The sequence below is a fragment of the Sturnus vulgaris genome, chromosome 21 (genome assembly GCF_052056855.1).
Source record: "Sturnus vulgaris isolate bStuVul1 chromosome 21, bStuVul1.hap1, whole genome shotgun sequence".
Taxonomy (NCBI): Eukaryota; Metazoa; Chordata; class Aves; order Passeriformes; family Sturnidae; genus Sturnus; species Sturnus vulgaris.
Genome location: NC_142263.1, coordinates 3,801,757 through 3,828,928, shown reverse-complemented (window position 1 = coordinate 3,828,928; position 27,172 = coordinate 3,801,757). Strand labels below are relative to the sequence as shown.

Genomic DNA, 27,172 nt, shown 5'->3' with positions numbered 1-27,172 from the left:
AGGTCGGGGCTGGGGGAGCGAGATCGGGAAGGGGATCGGGACTGGGTTGGCGGTTGGGAGTCGAGGCTGGGGGAGCGGGATTGGGATGGGGATTGGGATGAGGGTCGGCGCTGGAGGAGCGGGATTTGAATGGGGATCAGGATCGGGGCTGGGGCACCGGGACCGGCAGCAGCGTTTCCCCTCCCGGCCGCTGCGCGGCGCTGCCGCGGGAGGCCCGCCCGTCCCGGCCTGCCCCGCTCCCCTCGGCCGCTCTGCCCCGCCCGGCCCGCGCTGACGTTGGACAACAAAGATGGCGGCGGGGAGCAGCAACTACTGGGAAGGCGAGTGGGGCGGGGGGCGGCGGGCACGGGACGGCTGCGGGGCTCAGCCGGGCACGGCAGGGCGGGACCTCTGCCGGGGCCTCTCTGCTCTCTCCCGGGAGCCGGCGGGCGCGGGCGGTGCCGGCCCGTCAGCCATGAGGCGCCGGTGCCTGCTGAATGAACCCCGCCGGCCCCTCCCGGGGCTGCGGGTGAGGGGCTGTGGGAGTCGCTCCTGAGGGCGTGAGGCGCTTCCCCAGCCGTGAGGCTCCCCTGTCCCCTGTGGGTTTGTGTTCCGGTGAGAACGGGCCCCCCGGAGGTGCGGGGTCCGTGTGGGTCCGTGACTGTCCCCCGCCCCGTGCAGATCTCAGGAAGCAGGCGAGGCAGCTGGAGAACGAGCTGGACCTGAAGCTGGTGTCCTTCAGCAAGCTCTGCACCAGCTACAGCAGCAGCCGAGACGGAAGACGCGACAGGTATAGGTACTAGCCTGTTTCTTTATGTTTTAAACGCTGCCTGTGGTGCTTGCTGCGGTTTTACCGTTTGCTGAGTGCTGGTCCCACCTGTGGCTCTCAACGCTTGGCTCCTTGGGAAGCTTTCAGCAATTCTTGCTGCTGGAGTTGCTCTGGATGTGATGTTGGTGTGTGAGTCAGGCTGTGGGTGACAGGTCACTGGGGAAAGCTGGATTTAAACTTCATTCTGTGTGAGATCAGTGAGCTTTTAATACTCGTTATGCTGGCTTAATTCTGAGTTTTTCTTGTATTAAACTAGCAGGAGGTTTTCAGGGACTTCGGTATTAGGGGAATTTAGCTTTATACCCAGGTAGGCTGGTGTGCTATTTGTAGTCCCAGTATTAAGGGAACTGGAGCACTGAGCAGCTGTGCAGGGAGCAAGCCCTCTCTACAAAAACGATCAGGTTTTTGATTGAAGAATTAATCTGGTAAAATTCTTCAAGTCTGTCTTGTGAGCCACAGGTGAGAAGTTCCACGGGAGGAATTATCAACCTTTCTGTCCATTTTGCAACCTTTCCTTTGCTTATTAACTGTATCAGTTGTGAGTGTTGCTGCTTTAGGTATTGTGTTGATATTTTTCTATTTTATTTAATTTAATAACTGAATCCCTTTTGTACCTCTCCCTCAGTTTACAGTTCTGGAAGCCTGAGAGCACCTCAGCAAAGACCATGTTATTCTTGAACAGCCGTAGTTTCACTTTTGTTTCTGCCCTGTCCTGTTAGTTGCCACGAAATCTAATTGTTCTCTTTTTTTTTTTTTTTTTTGCTGTCCTGTGCCAAACTTACTTCTCTTACTCAAGTTTAGGCAGATTACCAGAGCAGCCTCTGAGGGATGTTAGTTGCCATAGTTCTGCAGGCTGGTCTGAGATGTGCCTTTTCCTTGTGGTCTCAGTTTATAATCAAATAAGGAAGGTGTGTGAAACTAATTGTGATAAATGGTGTGGTTTGTGTTGCTGTGTAGGACAGTGATTGCTTAATAGGTCAGAGGGTTGTCTTAACACTGTGTTATTAAGGTGTGATTATGTTGCTGGAGTAACATGCTGAGAGTGCAGTGCTCTCTCCTGCCAGTAAATAAATAAATCAAGCTTAAAAGTTGGGAGGAGGGGGACACTGGTACCAGAGTGCCAGGCATTTCTGCCCAGGAGAGCTGGTATTTCCTGCAGGTGATTCTGTGTCATCTGTTCAGATAAGAGCTAAAGGCATGCAGAATAAGAAAATGTAGTTTTTCAGAGCTTGTTTAATCACTAGCAAACCTGGATATAGTGGAGTTTTCCAACCCCTGACACTGGTGTTTCCTTAGCTCTGGCATTCGTGAAATGATGCAACTTTTCAGTAACTGCTGCTCCTCTTCTCCTTAGCTCTGACACAACTCCTCTATTAAATGGATCAAGCCAGGACAGAATGTTTGAGACCATGGCTGTGGAGATTGAGCAACTTCTGGGAAAGGTAACTTGAGTTACTTTGGGTTGATTTCAGCATTCGGGCAATATCACAACGGCATTTCTGTGACGGATGTTAGGAAATCCGAGTGTGGCTGTTAGACAAGGTGTGCACGTCTAGCTAACTCCTTCAGCTTGTGCACTGCAGTTTTCTCACAGGAATAATCCATTTCACGTTTTCTCGGGTGTTTTTCCTCCTGTAGCTGACTGGGATAAACGACAAGATGGCAGAGTACACCAACAGTGCGGGCGTGCCTTCGCTGAATGCGGCGCTGATGCACACGCTGCAGCGCCACAGGGACATCCTGCAGGTAACTAACGGGCCTTTGTGTTCTTTCTTTGGCTAAAATTATTATTATTATCTATTATTATTATCTATTATTATTATCACAGCATGCTGGAGTGCCTCACCAGGAGGTGTGAATGCTGCTGATTCCATCTCGCTTTCCTTCTCTCCAGGCACCCGCTGAAGTCTGAGTTGAAAATAATTGTGCTTTTTGTGTCATATTGGTGGCTAGAGCTTAGCTGAGAAAGAATAATAAAGGGTGCTGCCTTATGTGGGTGGGTTTTATGTAGCAGAAGGGGAAATGTAATGAATTACCTTGTCTGTGTAGTTTGTCATGTGACAATGTGCAAGGGAACATCACACTTCAGAAAACATGATTGTAAAAGTTCCTAAGCTTCTCAAGGGAGATGAAGGAAATGTGATGGTTAAAGCTATCACTCAGTGCTATAAATTAACCATGTTTTCATGGTATGGTACTGTTAAAATGCATATTTTATTTGGCTGGTCGTGTACAGTTTGATTTCTGTTTGGTGTCTGTGCAATCCATACACAGTGTGAAAAGCAATAGCGTTTGTATGAATGGTTACAATGGTTTTGGTGCACACCAGCTGCCAGTTAGATTGGGTTTTGAGAAATACCACCTGCCTGAAATGGTTTAAAATGTAAAATTGCAACTTAGAAATAAAACTCATCCATATTGTTCAGAAAAGACTTTTTTAAAAATCCGATATAACATCTGAATAAACTCAAGAACATTTTGAATAAACATCAAGAACCACGCCAAAGAAATAGATTTTATTAGGGCTTCTGATGGGAAATTTCAACACAAACTAATTCATCAGAAAGGTGAGGCTATCTGAAACTGGGAGAAGGAATTACAGTGGATTTCCCTCCACAACTGTTACTGCAGCCATCAAATTTAGCAACTATTCTAAGAGCAGTGAGTTTTAAGAATACTTTGCATTAACTTTCAGCATTTTTACTGTTAAATTCCTAAGTTGGTTTTGCTCTTTGTATTAACAGAGAACAGTTGAGAATTTTAAAGATCTCCTGTGGGTGTATTGTGTTGCTTAGTTGACCTCAGGACCCTAATTTTGGGATAACTGTTTATTATTACAGGATTACACACACGAATTCCACAAAACCAAAGCAAACTTCTTGGCAATACGAGAAAGGGAGAACCTGTTGGGATCAGTACGGAAAGATATCGAGTAAGTTGTGTTTGCTCCAGCCAAGGTGTGGGACTGTCCTCAGAGGGAGAAGGTGGAGAGAATGCTTGGCATAGCTCAAGTGTCTGTGCTCTGAATAAGGCAGAATTCCTTGAATTCACAGTTCTCATTGAGGTTCTGTTCTGTTGGATTTTAGGTCGTATAAAAGCGGGTCTGGCGTGAACAACAGAAGAACAGAGCTGTTCCTCAAGGAGCACGAGCACCTTAGGAAGTAGGTGTTGCTTCCTATTTACTTGTGTTGGAGGTGTCTGACTTTTCTAGGGGGTAAAACATTTGAATTTCTTGCAGCTGGTTAAACTTTCCTGGCTTGTGCTGAGTGTGAGCTGTGTGGAGTAGGTGATAGTCATGGTAGTGTCAGTGATTTGGGCTTCAGGATCTTGTCAGTGACAGTTCTGTGTTGTCTTCAGGAGCTTTTACAAGTCAGTTGTGACTCAGACATCCTCCTCTCAAGAGAGTAGATGCCTTTCACTCTGACTGGGGAAAAGTCTGAGAAACAAAACAGAAACTCCCATTTGGCTGAGTTTCATTTTCCTTTTCCAGTGAGACAGAGAAAAACCTTTTCGCCTTTTGCCTCTACTGAACGTGGACAAAAAATTTTTTTTGGAATTGATTAATTCCAAAATTGCCAATGCAGTTAAATATTTGCAAATTGATTCTAGGTTAGCAGATAACAAGCCAAATAGAAAGCACTTTGTTGTTATTCCTGTTGCAGAGAGGGCATTAAGTTCTGAGTAGCTGCTTTGTGTGTCCTTATTCAGCAAAACCAGCACAGGTGAGAGCAAAGAACTGGTGGGTTTGTGGTTTTTAGAGAGTCAGGAGATAGCTCTGGTCTTCCTGCCTTTCTCTGTGCCTGTAGTTGTGCTAAACCTCAGGCTCACACGAGAGGGCAGGCTTGCATTTAAAAAAAACAAATAAATAAATAATTGCATGTGGCTTTCTTATTTTTAAACTTACAGCCAGAACGGCACAAAAAACTTTCACAGGAAATTAAAACAATTTTTTCTTCAGTTGTGGCTTATCCCAGCTTCATCCTCAGTTTCCTGTAATACCTTCAAAACTTAAAAATCAGTTGATTGAAATCTTGAATTAGGACTTCTTTTAAGCATGGTCTTGAAACATCATGGTTAAATATTTCTGAAGAGCTGTAAAATACCCTTCTAAGAAACTGATATTGCCCTGAGTGCATTAGTTTGAAAAGTTTGCAAAAATTAAGAGAAGAAAACCTACAGCGTTTTGTAAACATTATCTGGCAGATGTCTTCAGAATTTGAGTCTAACATTTATTAAGGCATTGAATATTTGGTTTTTTAAATATATTGAACTCTGCAGTATGTTTATAAGATTAAAATGAATGAAAAATTAAGTTAAGGCAGTTTTAGAAATAGTTTAAAACCATCTATGTGATTATTTGAAAATGGTAAGACTTGAATAAAACCCACCACAACACTGAAGAAAACCAGAAATAAGTGTGAGTTGTGGATGTTTAGTAAACAGGGCCAAAACTAATTATGTTATACTCTGCAAGGTGGAGATAACTGTAAGGACTGTGAAGAAATCCAGTGTAAAAGGAGAAGACAACATTGGCAAGAAATCAAAGCTTGCAAAACTTTTGAATTGAGAATCAGTAAGCTCAGAAAAAGATACTGGCAGAGGAAATTATTAGAGAGTTTCAACATATTTGTCTTCAGAGAAAGCAGTTAATGAGCTATTCATGCCAAAAAGCTGTAAAAGCTAAGAAAAGGTCCCAAGAAATCACCAGGAGCTGGCAAATTACACCAAACATGCTCCTAGGATAAACTGACAGGATTTGTGTGAGTCATGATGCTGAATATTTGTAGTGCAGTAAATCCTGGTGCCAGACTAATTGACAGAAGTAGATGATGAATATATTTACACAAAGATACAGGAGTAAAAATCCAAATGTTTTCAGTGGAGTGAAATCTATGAAAAGAGCTTGAAAAACAGACACTTACAATGTTCTCCAAAGCAGTGCAATAATGCCACAGAAATTCTGTATTCCTATCAGATACTGGAGCATTCACTTGGTCTTGACCCTGCTTAATTTATTATATTAAGTGCTTTAACCTATTACATATTTATTACATGATCTGATAACAGAATGTGTGAACTGCTGCCCCACTGCTGAGTGCCAGACTCTTCTCTCAGCCTTTTCCTTTATGCACAACCATGTGAGGCAGGATAAAAACAAACTGGGCTTTTCTCTGGGCTGTGTTTCCCATGAATGCTTTTCAAAGAGTGCAGGGTGGGATTGTTTGTGGGGTATCTCACTGGGGAGCAAGAGGAGAAACAGGAAACTCTTCTGCTTTTTCCTTTTTCATTTTTGTGTCACATTGTGAACTCCACAAAGATCCTCTTAATGTTAGACATCTAGGTAATCCTAAAAAAGGAGAGGAAATGAAAAATCCGTGAGTGCCAGATGCTGATGATGTTCCAACTCACATTAGGCACGAAGGGAATGACAAAAAGCTCCGTGCAAACCCTGCCTGTGCCTGGCTTTCCATTAAGGCCTGAGGATCCTGGATCCATTTGGCCTCCCTGTCCCAGGGTGGGGCTGGCTGCTGTGTCAGTGCTGCTGGCAGCAGTGGGGATTTCCACCTTGGAATCCCACTGGAGCTGGGGCAGCCTCGGGCAGGGGGCACTGGGGGCCCTGTGCTGCTGCACCCCACACCAGGGAGGGTGGGACAGAACACCTCGTGTTCTTCCTTCAGGAGCTGCTCTGCTGCTCAGTCCATTTTGCAAATCAGCTCTTTGTTGGGAAAAGAGATTTGTCTAGAAGTTCTGCTGGCTATGGGTAGGAGGCATGGAGTTTCCAAGTCATTCAGTTTCCTGGCTAAGTTCTACACAAGTAATTCAAGAATAGCTTTACCAACTGCTGGAGAGATGAACATTTTTAAATTTTTTAAATAAAAAAATTAAGGTTGGCAGACAGATGTTTTTGTGTATTGATGCCCTGTTAATATTTTTTATCTAATATCTCAGATTTTTTGGCATGTCAGATGCCTAAAGAAATACCAGTCTAATGTGGTCATGTTGCTGTTCATTTTTGAAATCTTGTTTTCTTGGGTCCGTGCCATTCCCTAAAGGTATTTCATCTTCTCTGTTTATGTGCTTTTGGCCAGGGGTACAAACAAGTCATCCTTTTTCTTCTAATGCCATTTTCCATCTAAAGAAAACAATTTTGATGAATAGATCTATCTTAGCATTTTAAAAACTGCTCTGAAAAGTGCTGCCTCAGAGGAAACGATTCTGTTAACTTACGAGACTGCCCTGAGAAATTCTGCAGTTATTGATGAGTTATAATCTAAGTCAGCAAAGAAGGAACTAATGTCCTTGATTAAATTTGCAATATTGTGTATGTATGCAAGTGAAAATCTCCCTCGTGTTGTAGGTGAGTGGTACCGGGGGTACTGATGAGTTTGTATAAAAATAGATTAAATCTTCAGAAATTCAGATTGAAATTACAGATGTTATTACTTACTATGAATTCCTTGTAAAACTAGGTGAAAACACCAATTGTGTCATTGTGGGGCAACTGTGTGATTATTACTTTATTACTCAGCTCCAGCACTCAAAAATTAGTCATTTATCCCTTTCTAAAAGAAGTGGCTGGTGGTGAAGCAGGTGCCTGGATATCATTAGCTGTGTTTTCAGTTGTTGTCAGGTGACTGCATGTTTCTGCTGAGTGTTGCTATGCAGCCTATGAATCTATCCAGTAAAAATTTTTAAAAATCTTCTTAGTTGGAGTCTTGTGAGTGAGTGATGCAGGTAGATGAGATGAACCTGCTTCAAGTGTTCAGACACCTCTGTATGTCTTAAAATGTTTAAAACTGTCACAGGGAGGGGCAGAGTGCCAGAGTAGGTGGGTAAGAAACCTTTTTTTGAAGGAGGAAAAAGAGGAGAGCAAACAAATCAGAGTCATGTGCTGCACGGGAAAAAGAAAAGAGGAATAAGAGAGGTGAGCAGAAGAAATTACAGGAACCTGCAGCAGTTGTGCAATGGTGATAATTAACAATCCATACCTGGGATGGTGAGGAGAAATGAATGTTTGTGCAGTGCTTCATGTGTGTGGAGTACTCTGGAGTACTAAACACTCTCATTGCTTTCATTATGGCATTTTGTTATCAGCAGAGCTATTTCAAATTTCCTGCTGTTGTTTGGGTAGAAATGGGCACATTCAGTGGAGAATAATCACCGGGAAAAACTGCTTCCAAACTTTGTTGGTGATACAGGCAAGATTTTAGTGGAGGGAGTGACTTGCTGGCTGTTTTTCCTCTAAATATTGTCTTTCCATACAAATTTTCACTTTAACACTGATTGCAGATAGAAATCAGCTCAATGAGATGCAGAGACACCTTGCAGGGTTTTTGATTACAGGTGACTTGATCTTTTGGGAGAAAGCTGCCAGTTTTCTACTTTAATAGAATTTCTTTTTCTTTTGTTGTCCCCACTCTCTGTTCTGCATGCCCTGGTTTCCATTCACTGTGCTGTTGCTGCTCAGGTTCCTGTGGATTTCAAGGGAACTTCAGGGTTGGATTAAGACCAGAGAACTGTGGTTGCCTCCCCTCCCATCCCCTCCCCTCCCATCCCCTCCCCTCCCTAATTTCCAGTTGCAGAGGACACACAAAAGCCTGGGCAGTGACTGCTCCAGCTGACACACAATTCACCACTGCATCTCCTTCATCTTCTCTTGGAGACAGAATGCAGGAAAAGCAGCTAATTCACCAATTCCTTTTTCCATCCCAAGGTGGTTGGGGAAGCAGCAGGGAGGGAGGAATGTGATGAGCCTCTTCCCTGGGTGCCTGCTGCCTGCCTGCTCTGCAGCCTCAGAACTGCTGAGCTCCACTTTAGTCAGGCCCAGTAAGGGCTTTTTTTTTTTAATTACCAAACCTGCCTCTTAATTAAACTTATTTTTTGTTCATGTCAGAGCAGAATGCAGCGTTCTTGTGGTTCCATTCTGTTAATTTGAATGCAGATTTTAACTGAAGCAGCACTTGGGAATGAAGAATCTTTGCTCTGTAGCACTTCTGAAAAAATCCCCAAGAGCTCTGCCCTGGGAGGACAGAGGAGCTCTGCGTGGCCCTGGTTTGGAGGGTTTGCTCTGCATCTGGTGCAGTTTGGGTGCAGCTCTGCTGTGCAGTGCTGGAGAAGGGCTGCAGCACTTTGCCCACTGAACTGGAAGTTACAGTGCAAGGAGGGATTGGGGAATCTAGGTTAAAATGGCTCTCTGCTGGCCATTAATTGCAAGAGCTCTGGCAATGGTGTGCCACTGTTTTCCCAAACACCATTGGCTTGTTTTCTTTGTTTCTGGAATAAGGAAGTTTGAGAAATTGCTGCATTAGAAGTGTGTGCCAGTGCTGGGATGGCTGTGCTAATCACCTCACTGCCTTACCCCTGAATAACTCAGGCTCCTGGGGCAGGGCTCTGTTCTCTGTCTGAGCATCAGCACAAAGAAAATGCTTTTCAAAGAAGGGATTTGAGCAAAGGAGGATTTTTGGTGTTGCAAAGCCTTACTTAAGGATGCACAACAGCTTGTCCTGTAATCCTGTTTCAAAATACAATTCTGATCTGTCTTTCTGCTCTGTCTCCTATTCTATTGCTGCAGAGTTTTCTTGATTGCATCAGTGATTCTTTCCTTTAGTCTTATCTCTGTCTGGGCTTGAATGGTTTTATCTCCAAGGCTGCTGGCAGAACCTCTGTCTCCTGCAAACTCATGGCAGAGGGACACAAGGCCACTCTGGAAGTGGCTGGATCAGCTTCCCCTGTCACAGTCCCAGACTGAATATCACACTTGGGCACATCATTTACTCAACTGCAGCACCAGACTGAGAATCATTTGCTGTTTTCTTATTTTAATAGTAAATTATGTTCAGAGAGGGAGACAATTCATGTCTTCTGGGAAAAGAGAAACTTCACTGTATGTAATTATATGACTGTATGAGCAAGTTATTGAAGTAGTTTAATGAGAATTTGGGGAGGTTCAAAGCTTACAGGCAATGAAGGAAGATGCTCTCTTGGTATTATTATTATTTATAAATAACTTAATAAAAGATCATAAAAATCAGCCAAGCAATTCAGGATTTAAGAGGGTTTTTTTCCTCTGAAAATAGTTGGAGCTTCATCAGGGTAAAATCAACTATTTCTTTTAAACTTCCTGTGCTGTATTTAAGACTTAAAAAAACCCTCTACCCCAAACCACTAAACCAAAATGTTTATTTGCATGCTTTCCTGATAGTTGGATTGCTTTAATAATACTGTAATCAATGATTTCCCTGACACTGATGACTGTTGTGACATTTTTATACCTCAATATGTCTGAAGTGATGGGGACACCAAATGAAAAAAAAAACAAACATCAAACCCACCACACAGAGCACAAAATTTAGTTTGGGAATTTCCTGTGTAACTTCCAGTACAAAACTGAATTATCCAGGTAGCAAAGGGTGCAGCCACATTGACATTAAAGAGCTTCAAGCTCATTGTTTGCTTTTCATCTGTATAAAAAGTGAAGGTTTATGGATGAAATTCCATGTACCCCAGGGAAGGTGGCTATGGAAACTCTTGTAGGTCTTTATGAATGTCTACAGAAGCTAAAGAGCAAACCCTCACAGAGTGAAATATTGCCTGAATATATAATGGGAAAAAAAAGTGACTGAGGCAAAAACTCTGCTCTGGTTCTTGATTCTGGGCTTCCCCTTAGAAACAGCACTTTGGTCTTTATCTGGGGAAAAGGAAAGATACAAAGCCACACTTCAAACTTCAGAGCACTGTGGTTTCTTCTGAAGTTTTTTGCTCCTTTCAAAAGTAAACAAGTCGCTGATGCATGTTTGTTTTGTTTTGAGCTTTCCTTTCAACACTTTTCTTAACTAGGACAGCTTCCCCCCTCCAAGGTCTGTATTGAAATTAGGGCTTTCAAGAGTGCTAAAATCCTTCCTGCATGGGCTCGTTCTGAAAAGCAGGTGCAGCTTTTCAACAGAATCAACAATTGTGGAGTTTGATAGAATTCCTTTTGTGCAATCCGAGAATCACTTTTATTATTCTAATGCAGCATGTCATTTTTTTTTGTCAGTGTGGCTGTGCACTTCATTATTCTTTAGGGCCAGAAGTGCTTGCTCATTATTTGCTATTGGATCCTCCAGTAAAAACAAGCTCTTGAACTCAATTTGATGTGTATGGATATGTTAAATAGTGATTATTTCCATTTTCTCATATACAGAGAGTATCTCTGGAAAGTTACCACACTACTGCATAAATGTCATTCTTGAGTTTTATTTAATTTCACCCTCTCCTAATGCATCAGAATTAGGTTCCCCTCATTCTTGGCTGCTGAAGGGTTGCTGTGCAAATATCTTCGTGTTCTATCAAATCTATGATGCTAAGCAGAACTAGATCCAAATTACCCTTAAAGCATCCCTATTTTATCCTAATAATAGAATTCTGTTTAGAACTTTTCAAGGACTTCGTTCTTTTGTGATTTGAAAGATGGAGAATGTTTTCCTCTCACTTGAGAGACTTGTTTATATCAAGTGTAGTTGCACTTCTGTAGAAGAATGCATCTTGTTCAGTCTCAGACAAAAAGAGAGCTCTGGGAAATTGGGTCAGAAGAAAAACGCTGGGATTTTTACCCATTAATGAAATTGCATCCTGGATTTGGCTTGTAGATGGTTTAAATGTAGTGTGCACTTTACATTTTGAACCACAAGTGTTTGTTATGTTGCACAGTTAACTATGCAGCTTTAAGAATCATTTTCTGCAACTTAATTAACAGGCAGGTAGAGAGTTGTAAATCAGGTACCTCAGCCAAGTCCTGTATGAAAGCCACAGAGCTTCTCCCAAAAAACCCTCAAAACCACAGCAGTGAAAATGCAGTTAGGGAGCAGAACACGTCTCTGTCAGTGTGGATTTTAGGGTTTCATACTACATTAAAGTTGAGTTGCCATCCTAGGGATAACTCCCACTTCATTTCTGTGTTAGCTGGACTGGAAATTAAAAAGATATTTGTTATTAAGTTGTTTATGTGATGGGGCTCTTGGAGAATACATTCCCTCTTGTGTTCTCCTGGTTACTTAGGGGTGTGTGAGTAGTAGAACAGTTCTTTTGCTTTGCCAAGCTTTAGTCAAAAAACACTGAGCTAGAAAAGTGATACAATCTATTTTGTTACAGCACAGACTACAAACAGCTTGTGTTTGTTGTAAGCTGAGCATCTCCTGTCTGTGTGTGCCCAACAAATCAGCCGTGACAGGTTATCCTGGGAGAGCTCCATTTTAGTCAGGTCAGTGTCACATGTCAGAGCCTGTGTCGCTTGGTTTTGAGGGGTTTTCCCTTTAGTTAAAGGTCCCATCCAAATTCCATGTTTGAAACCAAGGGAAATAATGCATGCAGCCCTGCCCCTGCCTGCTGGCAGGGTGTGCAGATGTAAAATTTGAGGAAATGCCGATAGAGTCCATTAGGAAGTTACTGGAATTGTTCTGACAGTTGTGGTTGCTGGTAATGACTTACAGTAAGGCCTGCCCTCCTCGGTTCATTTCACTTCGTTCCTATGGGTAATATGGAGCCATTATATGGGAGGGTCCATCTCTCCAGGAACTTCTCCCAAGCATGAATTGAGGCCTCATTCCATGGTGCCACCCTGGCACTGGGTTTGTGCTCAGCCAGCTGCTGCACTTCGTGTGGGCAGTAGGAGCTGTTCTCGTTTTTGAAGTTTTTCTCTGTGTTCTTTGGCTAAACTGAGCACTGCAGGTTATTGAGAAGCTCTTATAGATTTGCTCTAAGGGAAGAGGTATTGCTGCTGCTCACCCTCTTGGGGCTCTCAGGCACTTTCCCAGCTCTCTGCAATGCCAAAGAGCTTTCTTGGCTAAGTCCTCTTTTAGAGAAACAGTTCTTCCACTCTGGCAATTCCCATGGAGTTCAGTGGAGGTGCAGGCTATACCTTTGGAAATGCAGGAGAAACAGCTGTTGGTCTTGTCAGACCTGGGAAGGTGGATGCCTGTTTTAAGGGAGAAAATCTCTTGGTATTTGTTTGCCTCCTTTAAACTGAGTTAGAACAACTAATCCTTTTTATTGGTTACATTGCACATGTAGATGTGTTTAAAGCTGCCAAGAAAGTGCCTTTTTTAATGTATCTAAAGTCCAAATTGCTGAAATTGATGAGCTCTTGAGGTGTTTACTTAATGATGTAGCTAGAAGTCAAATTTTCAGCTGAATTTGTGCTACAGGATTGCAGTTGGAGGGAGGAGGTTTCACCAGATTATTTTCCTGGAAATCCTTTGGCAGATTCTTCCCTACAGTGAAAGAGATGCCTTCTGTGTATTTTTTTTTCCTCATGTTCAATTTCTTTCCATCTGGAAAGAAATTCAGCACCAGACAATGTTGGTTTACTCTTGCCTAGAGCAATGGATTCTGTTCCAGTGCCTTTCATTCTAGATTTAACAAATTGCTTGCATTGATGAAAAGCAACATGATATTGTGCTTTTTTCTTTTCCAATTTTGCAGCTATTCCTCATTCTTACTGAAAGTGATTTCTGAGACATGCAGGAATAAGCTTAATCAGGTGTTCAGAGTGTGTAGGTGTGATGATGTTGAGCACATTTATACATTGATTAATGTTCACGTTTGTGCTGGGTTTTGTGTTTGATTGTTGCCTTCTGCAAGAGACAATATGACAAAATTGCATTTCCTTAGCATCCAGATTTGTGCTTCAATTAACACTCAAAGAAAACCCACAAAGTACAGTAGTTTGGGTCAGTATTTGAACCTTTCTTTGCTTTCAGAATGGTTTCTGTGGGGAAACTGTTCATCCCTGAAAATGCCAATTTTGCCTCATGTCTTTGTTTCTGGCCAGCTAGATTTTCTCATTCTGGAAGTGGAAGATGTGTGCTTCTTAGTCAAATCTATTGGTTTTAGTCAATAGATAGATTTCCACACCAATTCTTGTCTTCTTTAGCAACTTTGAAACTAAATTGAATCAAACTTGGGACAAGTCTTATAAAATCTGGACTATCTTGTTATCACAGGGAGGAAAAAAATGTTCTGCTTTACATTCTTCTTCTTATGTTTTTAAAGAGCTTAATGATCTTATGAATTTTTAATATGATAAGGAATGTTGATGACAAGCAGAAAAAAGGAGTTGAAAATGGGGATTTTTTTTTTTGTGTGTGTGTGTGCACAGTGGTTTTTTCATTATTATTCTGTTATGATGATGGAAATAACTGAATGTATAAATCAGATTTGCCTCATACCTGTATATTTGTGTGAGAGTGTGTTTTGCAGGATTTGCGTTCCTGGAAGCTCCAAATTGCCTGGTGATCCAGGACTGTGAAAATACAAAAGATTTATTGGAGGCAGTTTGAGAGAGCAAAGACTTAGTGATTTATCTTGCAGTTAAGAGAAAGAACAAAGTAAAATTATTATTTCTGTAGTTATTCCTTATGAAAGGAAGAAAATAGTGATCAAGTGCTGTATTAGTTTATTCTACAGGGTTTTCCCTATCCCTTTTAAACTATTCTATGTGATAATATTGCCCTTAATTTCATCTGAAGGGTTTAAAGCATGTTGTGAAATGAGTTGTGTGCAATGAGTTTTACTGCTCTGCCTTATTCCTCTGGCTTGGTTTAGGTATCAGCAGCAAAATCTATGGATATGGGAGAAGCCCAGTCCTCAGCTAAGGATTCATCTACATGAATGAATTTTATTGAAGTACAGACACAGAGATTTGCCTTACAAACAACATAAAATGCTTTCTTTTAGTTGTGAAAGCCTGATGTGATGAGCAGGACTCTTTTCTACCTTGGAGGCATATTTCACTTAATTTATCCTTCAGATTAATTTACCTGTCTGCATATTTGAAAAACAAGCTGTGCCATTTTCTGCAGGCAGCAGTTGCACAGAGGTCTGGTTATTTCATATGCATGGCTGCTGCTGCTGCTGGGTTTGTGCCATTCCTTACAGGAGGTGATTGCCTCAGCAGCTTCCAGCTTTTCTTTCCTGTAGTATTTTTAAATGGCTTTGTCTGTCTGGACAGGTGAAAATGCAAAGTTTATTGAAGCAGATGGCAAGTCAGATTAATAATGCCCAGAACCATCTTTTGCTTGGATGTTCATAAGGAAATGTCCACTGGATTTGTTGTCTTTGCTTGGACAGCAGAAGAACAAAGTCAATAGATTTTAATTTAAGAGCTTCTTTTTGTAGTGTTTTGAATATGTAAGTTAAGCACAATTGCCTCGTTCAATGTTATTTTTTTATCCTGGCAAACGATTGAAATGAACATTATTTTTAATTGTGAGAACAGCTTCTATTTGTGGAGAACAGGTTATTAATAGTCAGAGATCTGCAAACTTCCCTTGTGTCTCTGGGCTCTGTTGTACTTTGTGTTCTTGATCTTCCTCAAATCTGACTTATTTTTGTGGTTATGAGCTGTAAAATGAATGAAACAGATGCTTCTGTTTGGGTGTCACTGTGAGTGAACTTTACAATCTGTATTTGCCAAACCTGCCCATCAGAATCCCTGAAATGTTCCTGCTCACTCTGCCTGCCTTTAGCACAATGTCAGGGAATGTCGTGGCCATTTCCTGTGGAGTTTGTTTGTCTTGCAAGGAGAGATGAGTTTGGAAATCCTCTCAAGAGCTGGTTCTTCTTGGGATGAGAAGAATAAATAAATCTGATAAATAAAGAAGATAAATAAATCTGTGCTTCCTTTAGTCTGCCCTTGCCCACTCATCTTCATTCTGAAGAAAATTCCTGTGTATCTCATCCTTTTAAATACTTGAGGTGACTCCACATAAGTTGAGAAACGTTGATGTTGAGGCTTCAGATGGCTGCAGAAATACTCAGTGTTGGCATTTGCAGCTCATGCCTGTGTGTGTTGGTGTTCAGAACTGGTTATTACTGGTTTATACATTTTTATGACCTTCTGTCATCATTTTACAGGTAGCCACATTCCCAGAATTTATTTTCGTGTGTGTATAAACACACATACACATATAAAAATAAAGCAGTGTAATGTAATCTGAAGCTTTTAAATAACTTTGTGTTTATGTGTCTGACTAAGTAATAAAACTGCCCATCTGCATTTTTCTCTAACATAAAAAGCAGTGAATGTCCCTGCTGCAATCTGGCAAGCCTAATTTTGATGCTCTAAAAGCCTTGGAGGGCATCCTAGTTCACTTGAGGTCTGTAAAAGTGTTCAGCTTCTCTGTCATCTTCAGTTCATCAACATAAAAATTCTATAATTTCATCAGTTAAAAGGACAAAGAGCTGGTAATGACTTTTCTAAGGTAGGTTTTTTTAATAGGGCTGTTCTAACATCTTCTTCCACAGAATTTTTTTAAGTATAACCTGTTTCCAGCAAGGTTTATAATACCTTTTCATTGATAAATTTTTTTTTTTAATTGAACCTTTGCTAAAATTATTCGTTCTTGTGCACTGCTCTTGCTTTTGAGGCTGTTTTCTAATGGTTTTGCAGTTTATTCTTATTAATCCCTGCCCACATAACACAGTTGTCTGTTAGAGACTGTCTGTGAAAGGCACATTCTCAGCTGGATTGTGTGTCTTGGAGACTCAGTGATCACAGAAATCTTTAATGCATTGTTTTCCTGCCTGCCTGCCTTGGGGCCGTTGGGAGATGCTGTGAGACTGCTCTGTGTACAGAGGTGTTTCCCTTCTCTGTGCCAGTGCAATAAACAGCACACAGTGAATAAAAACCGCTTTTATTTCCTTAAACCAGTGTGCTCACAACTGACGTGAATCTTAGCGTGGCTCTGTTTGCTGCCCCACTCGAGTCCCTGGCAGCTTAAAATTGAGCAAAATATTTTTAGTGCTCTGTTCTGTGTCTGTATTTCAAGCCGTGGACAGCCTGAAATAGCAACGTTCATGTTTTCATTCCTGTTCACAGACAAATCAAGTCCCTCTGTTCGCCTGTCCCCCTCCCTGGGCAGGTCACACACGCGAGCTCTCCTGCCCAGCTCCTTCCCCACACCTCCAGCTGGAGCTGGGGGGGATCTCCAGAATTCCTGTGGGAAGAAGAAAAGTTCCAAATCAGGCAGCTCTGGCTGAGTCAGAGGCAGAGCTGTGCTGCTCTGGGGGTTGGCAAAACATTTGGAAATGAGGAGGGTGGAGGATGGAGATGGCCGTGCCCCGTTGGCATCTTTGAGTTTGGCAGCAATAAATTCTGGTTTTATACTAGAAGCAGTAGCCAGTACAACATAAAACTGTTTTTCTGTCAGGCTGATTTCCTCCTGCAAACTCAATTTTTTTTTGCAGTTATTCCCTTTATGAATCTGTGGGATAAATGGAGCAGTTGTAGGGGTGCATTGTTGTTTCTACACTGTGGGAAGTAGGAATGATGCAGTCACCTGTTCCATGTCAGGATTACATTGCAGATATTGATTGCTGTAACAAGAGATGATTTTCTGGCATTTCACAGCTGGCTGCAAAGCAGTGATTAAAACCCTGTGTGAAAGTTGAGTAGAGAAAAAGGAGAAATAGCTGCAGTCTTTGAGGATCTTGTTACTCCCCTCAATGGTGTGTGTCAGGTTTTTAAATGAAATGTGCTCCGTGGTGCTGTGCTCGGGGCTGCTGTTCCCAGCTGGATCGATGGGTGGCAGGGAGGGCAGGGCCACGTGTCACCCAGCCAGGGCTTTCTGTGACACATGGCGTGTGTTGTGTCCCATCAGTTCCGTTCTCATCCAGCCACAGAAGGAATTTGCCAGCATCACCCATTGCTTGGGGAGCTAATCCTGAGCAGGGTTCTGAGATGGACCCAAATCTCAGCTTCTTAATCATTAATGACATTTTTTGAAGGGGTGGGCAGGATTAAAAAGCAATAAAATTATCTACTCCTTTGTCTAATACTCCTTTCCCAACAGTCCTCCATAAATCACAGTGCCATTCCCCTTTTCTTGTCTCCTCAGTGTTTTATGTGTTCTCCTGAGCTGCTGCTCTTGCTACACTTAGGAAATGCTGCTCCAGAGGATACCCCAGTGCATCTTCTCCAAAGTCTGTATAAACCAAACCTATGTAGTGGCAAAATATGACAACATCCAGAAATAAAACATTCTAAAGGCAAATTTATTAGGAGGATGATGGGGATCATTGATTAGGGATCTAAAGTAGTACTTAGTGCTTGTTACTTTTTTTAACTTTTTTTTTTCTTTTGGCTTTCAGCTCAGATCGACTGATAGAAGAAACAATAAGGTAGGAATGAATGTAAAAAAATTTTCATTATTTTCCGTACAATCAGCATTTCCATTAAATTGTGTCTAAATATATCAGTCACTATATTTATATAATAACTGTATTGTTTCCAGCTCCTTGGCAGTCTTACAATGAATTGCTGGTGGGTTTGATTTGTTTTTTTCTATTCAATATTGACATAAGAATGTTGCTTAAAGATTTTATTCACCCTAGCTTAGAAAATTTGGATTTCTGCTCAAAGGTGAATCACCTTTGGAGCAGAGTGAATCTCAGGCTAAGCTGTTGAGGACTATTCCAGTAGTCAAGGTGTTTCTTCTCACAGTGACACTCATCTAAAACCTGATTCCTGTAATCTTTCAATGTATTCAGAATATTCAGCACCCAGTGTGCAGCTGATACAGGTAAGGGCTTTTACCACAACTGCTTGAGAGGTTATTGCTGTTGTACATTTATTTATCTTTTAGAGTTCTTACATTGTTTGAATACTTAAATGATACCTTCTCTAACTGATTTAGACATTTTAGAGCTGTAGCAACATAAATTTTATTATCTGTGCCCTTCTCAAGCCAACCTTTTGCAGACCAATAACTCAAACTATAATAATGCCCGATTTAATGGTTTTAAATTTTAGATTATTGCTTTAAAGCAAAACAGAAAAGGAAAAAAAAAAAAAAAGGATATGCTTTCAGACAATGCATGTACTGACATAAGTGACCAAGAAGAGTAATTAGAGGTGCAGCAAGGCTGTGTCCATTAAGGGCTGGCTGGCTTAAGTACACACAGTGGGCTCAGGATAATTAACATGGAGGAAGAATGTGTTAAACCACAGCAGTGTGCAGTGATGAAGCAGAAGTGATCAGTGCAGTAATACCTGAAAATGTGGGTGCAGTTTCACCACAGCCTCACAGAAATATTCCTCCAGCTTAGCCCAGCTGTATTTGTTTTGTGTTCTAGTCCTTTCCTCACCAAAAACCTCTCCTTTATTGCCATGCTTGTGACCCTATTTCCCCACCTCAAAAATGCTCAGTGTTTAGTGAATCTTTTCTTTGCTGCCAGTCCATGTAAGCAGAGCATTAAGCAACATATGGTGATTTATTACTCTTAATATCCTGCAAAATTACTTGTAATTACTTGTAATTATGTCATTGGTCTGGCTTCTTGATTCCTTGTCATCAGAGGAACTCAGAGCTCTCACCCTTGCACTATTTGTTATCTGTAGTAAATTCTTGCTTGAGTTGTTGCCAAAAATGTTCTACAGTTTTTTGGTACGAAAAGAGCTTGTTTAGTAACTACACGGAATAGGAAATGTAATTCCAGTTATATCTGAGTTGAATTCTGCCTCTGTTAAAACCAGGGTGAATTTTTTGTTGAACTCTTTTTTCTTGTGGTCCCCAGTAATGGCAAGTGTTTGGGTGTGACATTAATTGATGGCAAATCCTGCTGCCTTCCAAGTGAATTAACCAGATGAAAGTTTACCCAACTCACCAGTTGTTTTATCTGTTGTAACCCAAATAAAAGAGGGAATTGTGCAGAAGAAGCTGTTTGAGGACAGATTCCTTGAGATGTAATTAGCTCATTCTGGCTACTACTCTGTCTTCAAGGTTTACATCTGCTGCAGTTCATTACTCATTTTTTAATTAAGCAAGTCAGGAAATCACGTTTTATTTCCTTCACACTTTTATTTCCTTAGGGTTTGTTACTAAGCACTGATTCTAAACACTGGAAAGCACATTTTTGTGTGTGCAGAGTCTTTTGTTGACAAGCTACAGCCACTAATTGTGAGCCCTTGCTCTGATTTTCTGTCAGGAGCAGAATTGAGGGGTCTGACTCTGCCTGGTCCTCCACGAGCAAACACGAGCCAGGGAATAAATGGGCACCTGAGCTGAAATGATTCAGTAACTAAAGCACTGAGCAGGGCTGTCACTCCAGATGTGTTGTTATTACTAAACTTTTAATCAATTTTTAAATGAATTACATGCCTTGGGTTCTTACTGCAGCATATTTCTCTCCAGAAGCGAGTGGGATGTGATACTTTGTACTGCAGTTCTTTTGGAACAGCGTTCACTTCTCTTGGCCAGATTTAAATATAAGCAGAGATTTTGCTTAATATGTTTGGTATTCTCAGGTTTTCATTTTCAAACATTAGCACTTCTCCAAAATAGCAGACCATTTATTTCTTGTTTTCTAACAACTTGTGTTTTTGTGTTGGCTCAGTTGGAATATTTTTTATCGTTTTGCCTGTACAGTGTGACAAGTTCTTAGGATTTCATTATAATTCTGTTTCTGAGGCCTGATGTATCAGTGTTTGTGTATTAACAGTTTGGGCTAAAGCCAAACCACAGCCATAGATTTAATTTTTTTAAAATTGTCTCCTCATGTGTTTGGGCAATCTGTAATCAATCAATAATTAGGATTTAATAAAAGGGAAAAACTCAGCTGCCTTGAGTGTGGACATTTCAGAATGGAAAGGCATGAGTTTTGAGAATTCTCTCATTTCACAACCACCTTGCCAAAGTGTCCAGGCAGAATCACTTGCATTCCTGGGGAAGAATTTCTTCTGTTTTCATCTTAGGCTTCATCAAAAGAAACAATGCTCTTTAAAGGAATTTGCCAGGTTGTGCACGTAGGTATGCATTGATACACGCACATATGTGTATATTTAGAGATACAATTATAGAAATGTATCTCCAGACAAAGAATAAGTGATGCAATCAGAATTTTTACCAATTTAAACCTAGAGCTTTCATTTCTATGCACAGTCACAGAGTCCATTCCCTAATCATAGACCTTGTCATGAATTTCAATGAGCAAGTATGATTCATGGCATGCAAAATGAAGCAGAAGTTCCAGTAATACGTGAATTATTTGATTTTTAATAACACAACTTCTTTCTTTAGAGTTTTGTTTTAGTTCTCCAGCAGTGTAGATTTGACTGATGTGTCTCAATGGGTGAAGCCAGGAGTTCATTTTTTGGTACATTTCCCTCAGTGACACTGGATGGATGTGGCTGCAGCGTGGGGTGAAACAACAACAGCTTAAACATTTATTTAAGTCTAAACTCTTTGCTTCCAGGTCAGACAGCATTAAAAGTGTATCTCTGCATGTTAGATTGTCCATCTGGGATAATGCCTGGACGTGTTTACTACCCTGGGGTTTTTATGCCATTGAAAAAAGCAAACTAAGTACAAATACCAGTTGGGTTTGCTTTGGAGGGAGACTTGGCCGCTCACATACCCACAGCACTGCTGAACAATCGAGGGCAAACTTGGAATGTGGCAGGAATTTTGAGGGAAATATGGCTGCAAGCACAGGAATTTGAGATCCTCCTGCTGCTCTGGGGAAGAGCTAGGGGGGTGTTTTATGGCTGTGACCTTGGGCTTAGCTGGGAGAGATTTCTCCAGGAGTGCAGCAATGCTGAGCGTTGTACTTGAGCAGGGCTTTAATATCAAATATAGAGAGCAGGCCAGATACCATCTGGTTTTAGAAACTTGGTTTACACCCAACTCTGGTAGTTCCAGCCCAGAGTGCAGCACTGAGAATAGTTCCTGCTGGTTTCCAAGTGAAATGTTAAATCGGGGTCATCTCCATTCCAGTAAGAAATGTTTCATCTTTTGATGGTAAACGTCGCGCGCGGGTTCCAGGACGTCGGAACCAGCTCGTGGGGATGTGGGGGGGTTGTGCTGGGAGTGACTAAATGGGGCCAATATTGTGAATGGGAAGAATGTGATTAATTTTTTAAAATATGCATTTGTCAGTGAGGCAATGGCAGCAGCAAGTCAATGAACATATGTCAGGGATGGGAATGAAACCAAAATTGTCTGATGGAGGATATGAGGAAGCTGCAGTGCTCGAGATACAAAACCAATCTCTGGACTGGTCCCCAGGAGTTCTGTTTTCTGCTGCTTCTTAAATTTAATAATCTCCTTTACAGATCTGAAGGCTTAGATAAACCAGCTCAAGATTTGAATAATCAAATTACACGTGAACAACATTGCTTTTTGCTTGAATTTTGATTTGTTAGCAGTAGCTGGAATCCAGTTAAACTCTTGTTCATGAATATCACAATTACATTTCATTACCAGACTGTATCATTAAAAATGGTAATTACCCTGTTGTTTTTTTTTTTTCCTTCAGAGCTCTCCAGTACAATGTAGCCCTTTGAGCTAAATTCATGAAAATACTGGATAAAAAAAATTAAATTGGTTTCAATCTCTTAACCCTTTACATCCTGCCTTTTTATATGAAATGGACAGTTTCACTCCCCAGATGTTAAAGCAGGAACCTTGTGTTCTGTGGATAATTATTTCTAAAGGCATTTTGGAGGTGGCTCAGGAGCACTTTATATACTGGAAATCATCTTGTGTTTTCACTTCTGTAAATGAATGGTTGTTTTAATGAGTCATTGGATGCATCTTACAAAAATATGGGACTTAATTCAGAAGTGCTTTGAGAGACACTGTATTAAAAACTCATCTGGACAAATATCAAGTCAATGTAGGGGTGGGAGATAGGAATCTGTAGGTCACTGAACAAACTTTCCTGTGTGCAGATAGGAAATACTTTTTTTTTTTCTAACTTTATTCTTAGTAATTCAGAATTCCTTGAATGCTCTTCTTAACAGCAAATTTTTCGTGGTTTTGTGAGTTTGTTGTTTTTTACTTTAGAGGACCTGCATTGAAAAATTGTATGTTTTTATTAGGTAAAAGCAGCGTTTCACATTTTCCTACCTCTGAAATGACAGCTTTAGTTTCCTTTCCTTATATTTATCTGTTATGTTGTTCCACTTAACTTTTACTCCTCCAGAACATTTCCCCTCCGTATTTATGGCTCACAGACTCATCCAAGAACTTCTTTTAATCATTGTTATTCTTGTAGATGAAGTCAACAGCAGTAGAGGTGACTTTTCTGAGTTATTATGCAGCCTTGTTGTATTTATGTCCTGCTTTATGTGTTTTTGAAACACATGCCAGCAAGGAGAGCAGTATTTGCCATATTTTTCTTTCTCAGGCAGTGTCTTCAGAGCCCAAACTTTGTCAAATGAGTAATTCTTTATTATCTTCATTTAATATCTTATTTTTAAGAGCAGAGTTGCTTTTTTTTTTCTGACCTCCAAAATGTATTAAATATGAAATGGGAAATTCTGTTTTGTGTTTGCCTGTATTGGTAAAGAAACAAAGAAAATGAAAACTTATATACCATGGAGGATATTCTTAATTAGGTCCAGATCTCAGAAATGAATTTTTTTCATCATTTGGGATGAAACAAACTTCTAAATTTAAAGCTTAAGCCATGAGAGCACAATTCTTATGTTGCTTATAAGGTAATACCAGTTTTCCCTGGGGCTGGAGGAGAAAAGTCAAACCTTGCCTGTTTGAAGAAATCTCAGTGTTTCACACTGTTAACAGTTTCTATAAAACTGAAATCATTTAACTGTAAAAGATAGAGATTAATGGAAAATTTGTGGTTTCATTCATGTTGCTTTACCCCATTCATTGTCCTCTGAAGAAGCATTGCCTGCTTGTTCTCCTCTTGTGTGAGCTCTGGATTATTCTTAGCACCAACAACTTGATCCTCTTTCTTTCCCCAGCATTGCCATGGCAACAAAAGAAAATATGACTTCCCAGAGAGGGATGTTGAAGTCAATACAAAGCAAGATGAATACCTTGGCAAGTATCCTTTTTCCTAAAAATTGGTGCTGCCTGTGCCCAAAAAGAGTTATGGTACAATTTTTCACTCTGTCATTTGGGGAATCAGCAGTGTCAGTGGCTCTGTCACCTGTACTGTCACTGTTGTGACAAACAGGCCAGGTTTTTATCAGTCTCACCTGATAACCTGACTGGAGCATCTTAATGGGAAATGTGGTGAATAAGTTGGTTTTGGTCCAATAGAAATTAACAGAATCTCATTTTCAGGTAGAGGTCTGCGACAGCATTTCATGGCCTTCCCTGCTGTATGTTTTTGTAGAAGTATAATTGCATTTCAGGTCCTGCTTTGTGCTTTCAAAAAAGCTGAAGCTTGGTGTTCATCACTGCTTGCTGTGGTTTACAGCTAGGAGTAGTCAGGGCCTGGGTGTCCTCCTGTCTGTCACACTCTTGTAGATGTTAATTAAGATTTTGGCTTGTTGGTTTCTGTGCATATTCTTTCTCAGGGCTAACGATTGTGCCACGTTGGCAAGTCAGGCATGTTTGTGGTTTTCCTACTTATTTCTTCCCTGCTGTCAATGGACAGTGTCAGCACTGTTTGATCAGGCACATGACATCCTGGAAAGATGCATATTGGTAACCCAGAAATTTCATTACAGTTCTTAGCAATTGGCAAGAACATTTCAATAAAATTTCAATAAGCTTTGGCCTTAAAAAGATTCTGGATTCCAAAGACATGAAGCTCTGAAGCTGATTGTCTTGTTGGCAGTTGCATTTTGTACATTAAGAGATAGATTTACACCCTTGTGGGTTTACAGAGGTTGCACAGTGTGTGGGTCATGCAGTGTGCAGGATTTTCTCAGTCAAATGCCTTTGGTTGTTCTCTTCACCAGCAGCAGAATCCCACTGCAGATACTCCACAGATGTTTTATATAACCACCCCATTTTTTTTTCATTCTCATTTAAACACAATTAGTAAAAGTAACTAAGCCTCACATACTGGAGATTAAAATGCAATTGGGTAATTGGTAATTGGGGTGATCAGGTGGTGAATTCTGTGTAAATGTGAGCTCTGGGCTGTTCCCTTTTCTCTGCTGGTCTGCAGTCAGTGAAGTGCAGTAATCCTGCTCCCATCAGGGTTTACTGCTCCTGCTTCCTCCAGTTTGGGAGTATTTGTAGTGTTGTCATTTCCCCATCCAGGCTTTGTTGGAGAATTCCTGTTAGCTGCTAGGACCTTGACTCAGAGCCCTCCCAGACCGTTTTCCAGCAGTGAACAGCCTGATCCAAAGGATCAACCTCCGGAAGCGGCGGGATTCCCTCATCTTGGGCGGCGTCATCGGCGTCTGCACCATCCTGCTGCTCCTCTACGCTTTCCATTGATGGGTGTTCCCCCCTGGACTCTGCTCAAACTCATCACCACCTTCCCTCCCCCCAGCCAAGGAGAAGTGAGTGGGGGAAGCACCAGAACTTCCACAGCCTGCTCGTGGCTGGGGCTCTCAGCATGTCTGGGTGGTAGACTGTGACACTGGGCTTGGGCTGAAGCTGCAGTGTTTCTTCTCCCCTGCTGTTCACCTTCCTTTGGGTTAAATTTGGTGGGATTTGTTTGTCTTTAATTCCCTTTCTCACTGCAAGGTAAGTGCCCATGGGATGCTTAACCAGAACTGGGGGAACAGTTCCAGTGCTCAGCAGTGCTGGGGAGGTTTGGTGCTGGCTGGGGAGTGGAAAAGGATTAAGTTTGCCTTGGGTGGAAGCTCAGCAAGGAAGACTTTTCCCTCTAATCCCAGCCCAGTACTGAATTTCACCCTGAGAGATGAATATTGCAGCTTTAAGCCTTCAGGTTGCTTTACTACTAAATACATGTTCTGTAATTCTTTTTAACTCCTGGTTGAGATTCTAGTTATTCCTGCATAATTCGTGCTGTGAAAACTGTGCTTCACACAAATTCCTCGACGTTAACAAAAAAAGAAAAGGGGAGTTCTGTTCGCTTTTTGCACAGAATATGAATAAAGTATCCTCTGAGGGAGATCATAAGATTTCTTGTGGCTTTAAAGGGACTGACAAAGTCCCCCTGTGTAAAAAGGGAGCACAGTGTCCCAGCAGCTGTTTACTCAAGTGTTCAGTCATCTGAAAAGTGACCAAACATGAGTTCACCCAAAGGAATCTTTTGGGTGCAAATACTTTGATTTTGGCTGGCATCATAAAGATCTTTATAAAGACACGAGAAGCAGTTTACAAAGCCTATACTGTAATTTAGGTGAGGTTATTCTGATAGTGCAGTAAGAAAGAGATGATCTAAACTGTTGATTGGAAATGAAAATGATGATGGTTATAGCTGAGGCCAACATGTCTGTGAGCAAAGGTTTTGGACATAACTCCTCCTAGAAAAGAGCTGAATGTTTGAGTAGTGAAACAATTGTTATTTACCATTATCTGGGGGAGAAAACACTTTTTTGGTCTGCACAGGCAAAAAGAACCTTGTTTGTCTGTAAACAAAGCTGACATCTGCAGTGGCTTTGATACTGCAGCTTCCCAGATTACAGATTTTTCTGCTCTTTCAACAGCACTTTTCCATCTGTCATATCATAACCCAATAAATTCAAGCCTTGGCACTGAAATACCTTTCTAAGAACTTGATTAACTCTTTTCACAATCCACTTACAGTGCTCCTAACAGATTCCATGTATTCCATCACCCAAAAATATCACACAGTCTCCAGGTTCTCCTCTGGAACAGGGTGCAGCAGGACAGACACAATTTTTTACTTCATTTTATAGTGTCTGTGAGTTGGAGGGAATAGAGACCTGTGTAGTGTGCAAACCCACACTGTTAGACACAAACTGTCTGCATTTAAAGGCTTCTTTGCAGACTTAATAACCCTGTGCTAAAAAGTCAACAAGGGCTTCTAATCAGCCATCCTGCCTTTGGGATTTGGAAGTATTTGGAATTAATATGTGTAAAACTGTGGGGCTTGTATTTGAAATAAAGGGTGATTATTTGGTTGATTTGAGAACGTTCCCATTTGGAGATGAAGTGTTTATTAAGGGGGTTTATGAAAAAGCTTGATGGATAAAGGAGGGTTATTAATGGATCTGTGTGTTGGGAGATCAAACTTCTCCCTGTTGCCTTTTCTTTGATTTCTCCTCCACCCTAAGGGACCCTGATCAGCACTTGTGCATCTGTTTAGGATTTGTAGGATTTGGTTGCTCTATAGTTGGCAATATAAGATCTGCAGTACCGTAAATAAATTCATTTATTTAATCTTATAACAAGTCTTTTTATTGGACTTAACTGATTATTTGGTGCATATATTTAATCTTATTGTGAAAAAGCTGCTATGGAAAATATGTAGATTATAATAAATATGTAAACATAATTGATTTTTCATGTTACAAAAATGTTATGGAGGAACTGATATATTTTAGTATAAAATAATGGAAATATGCTGAATTATCTCTGATAAAGCTTTACTGGAAACAGTTGTGGTGTTGGCAGCCCCTCCATGGTTTTTGTTTGTGCTGATTTTGAGTCAGTTTTGTGTTGAAAAATACACTTAATTATCTTTGGA

General features: G+C 41.0%; 1 protein-coding gene across 2 annotated transcripts; it reads left to right on the top strand.

Annotated features, from left to right (window-relative positions):
- The first annotated feature begins 257 nt into the window (after window positions 1-257).
- GOSR1 (golgi SNAP receptor complex member 1) lies at window positions 258-27,172 on the top strand. Of its 2 annotated transcripts, none has more exons than XM_014876599.2 (9): window positions 258-320; window positions 661-769; window positions 2,163-2,250; window positions 2,447-2,554; window positions 3,649-3,740; window positions 3,895-3,969; window positions 17,936-17,965; window positions 23,553-23,635; window positions 24,863-27,172. In XM_014876599.2, exons 1-9 carry the CDS (start codon window positions 290-292, stop codon window positions 24,985-24,987), a joined length of 741 nt encoding a protein of 246 aa, XP_014732085.1. In that variant the 5' UTR covers window positions 258-289; the 3' UTR covers window positions 24,988-27,172. The 2 variants fall into 2 exon arrangements, with proteins under 2 accessions (XP_014732085.1, XP_014732084.1); XM_014876598.2 differs by having other exon boundaries at window positions 661-775; window positions 24,863-26,870.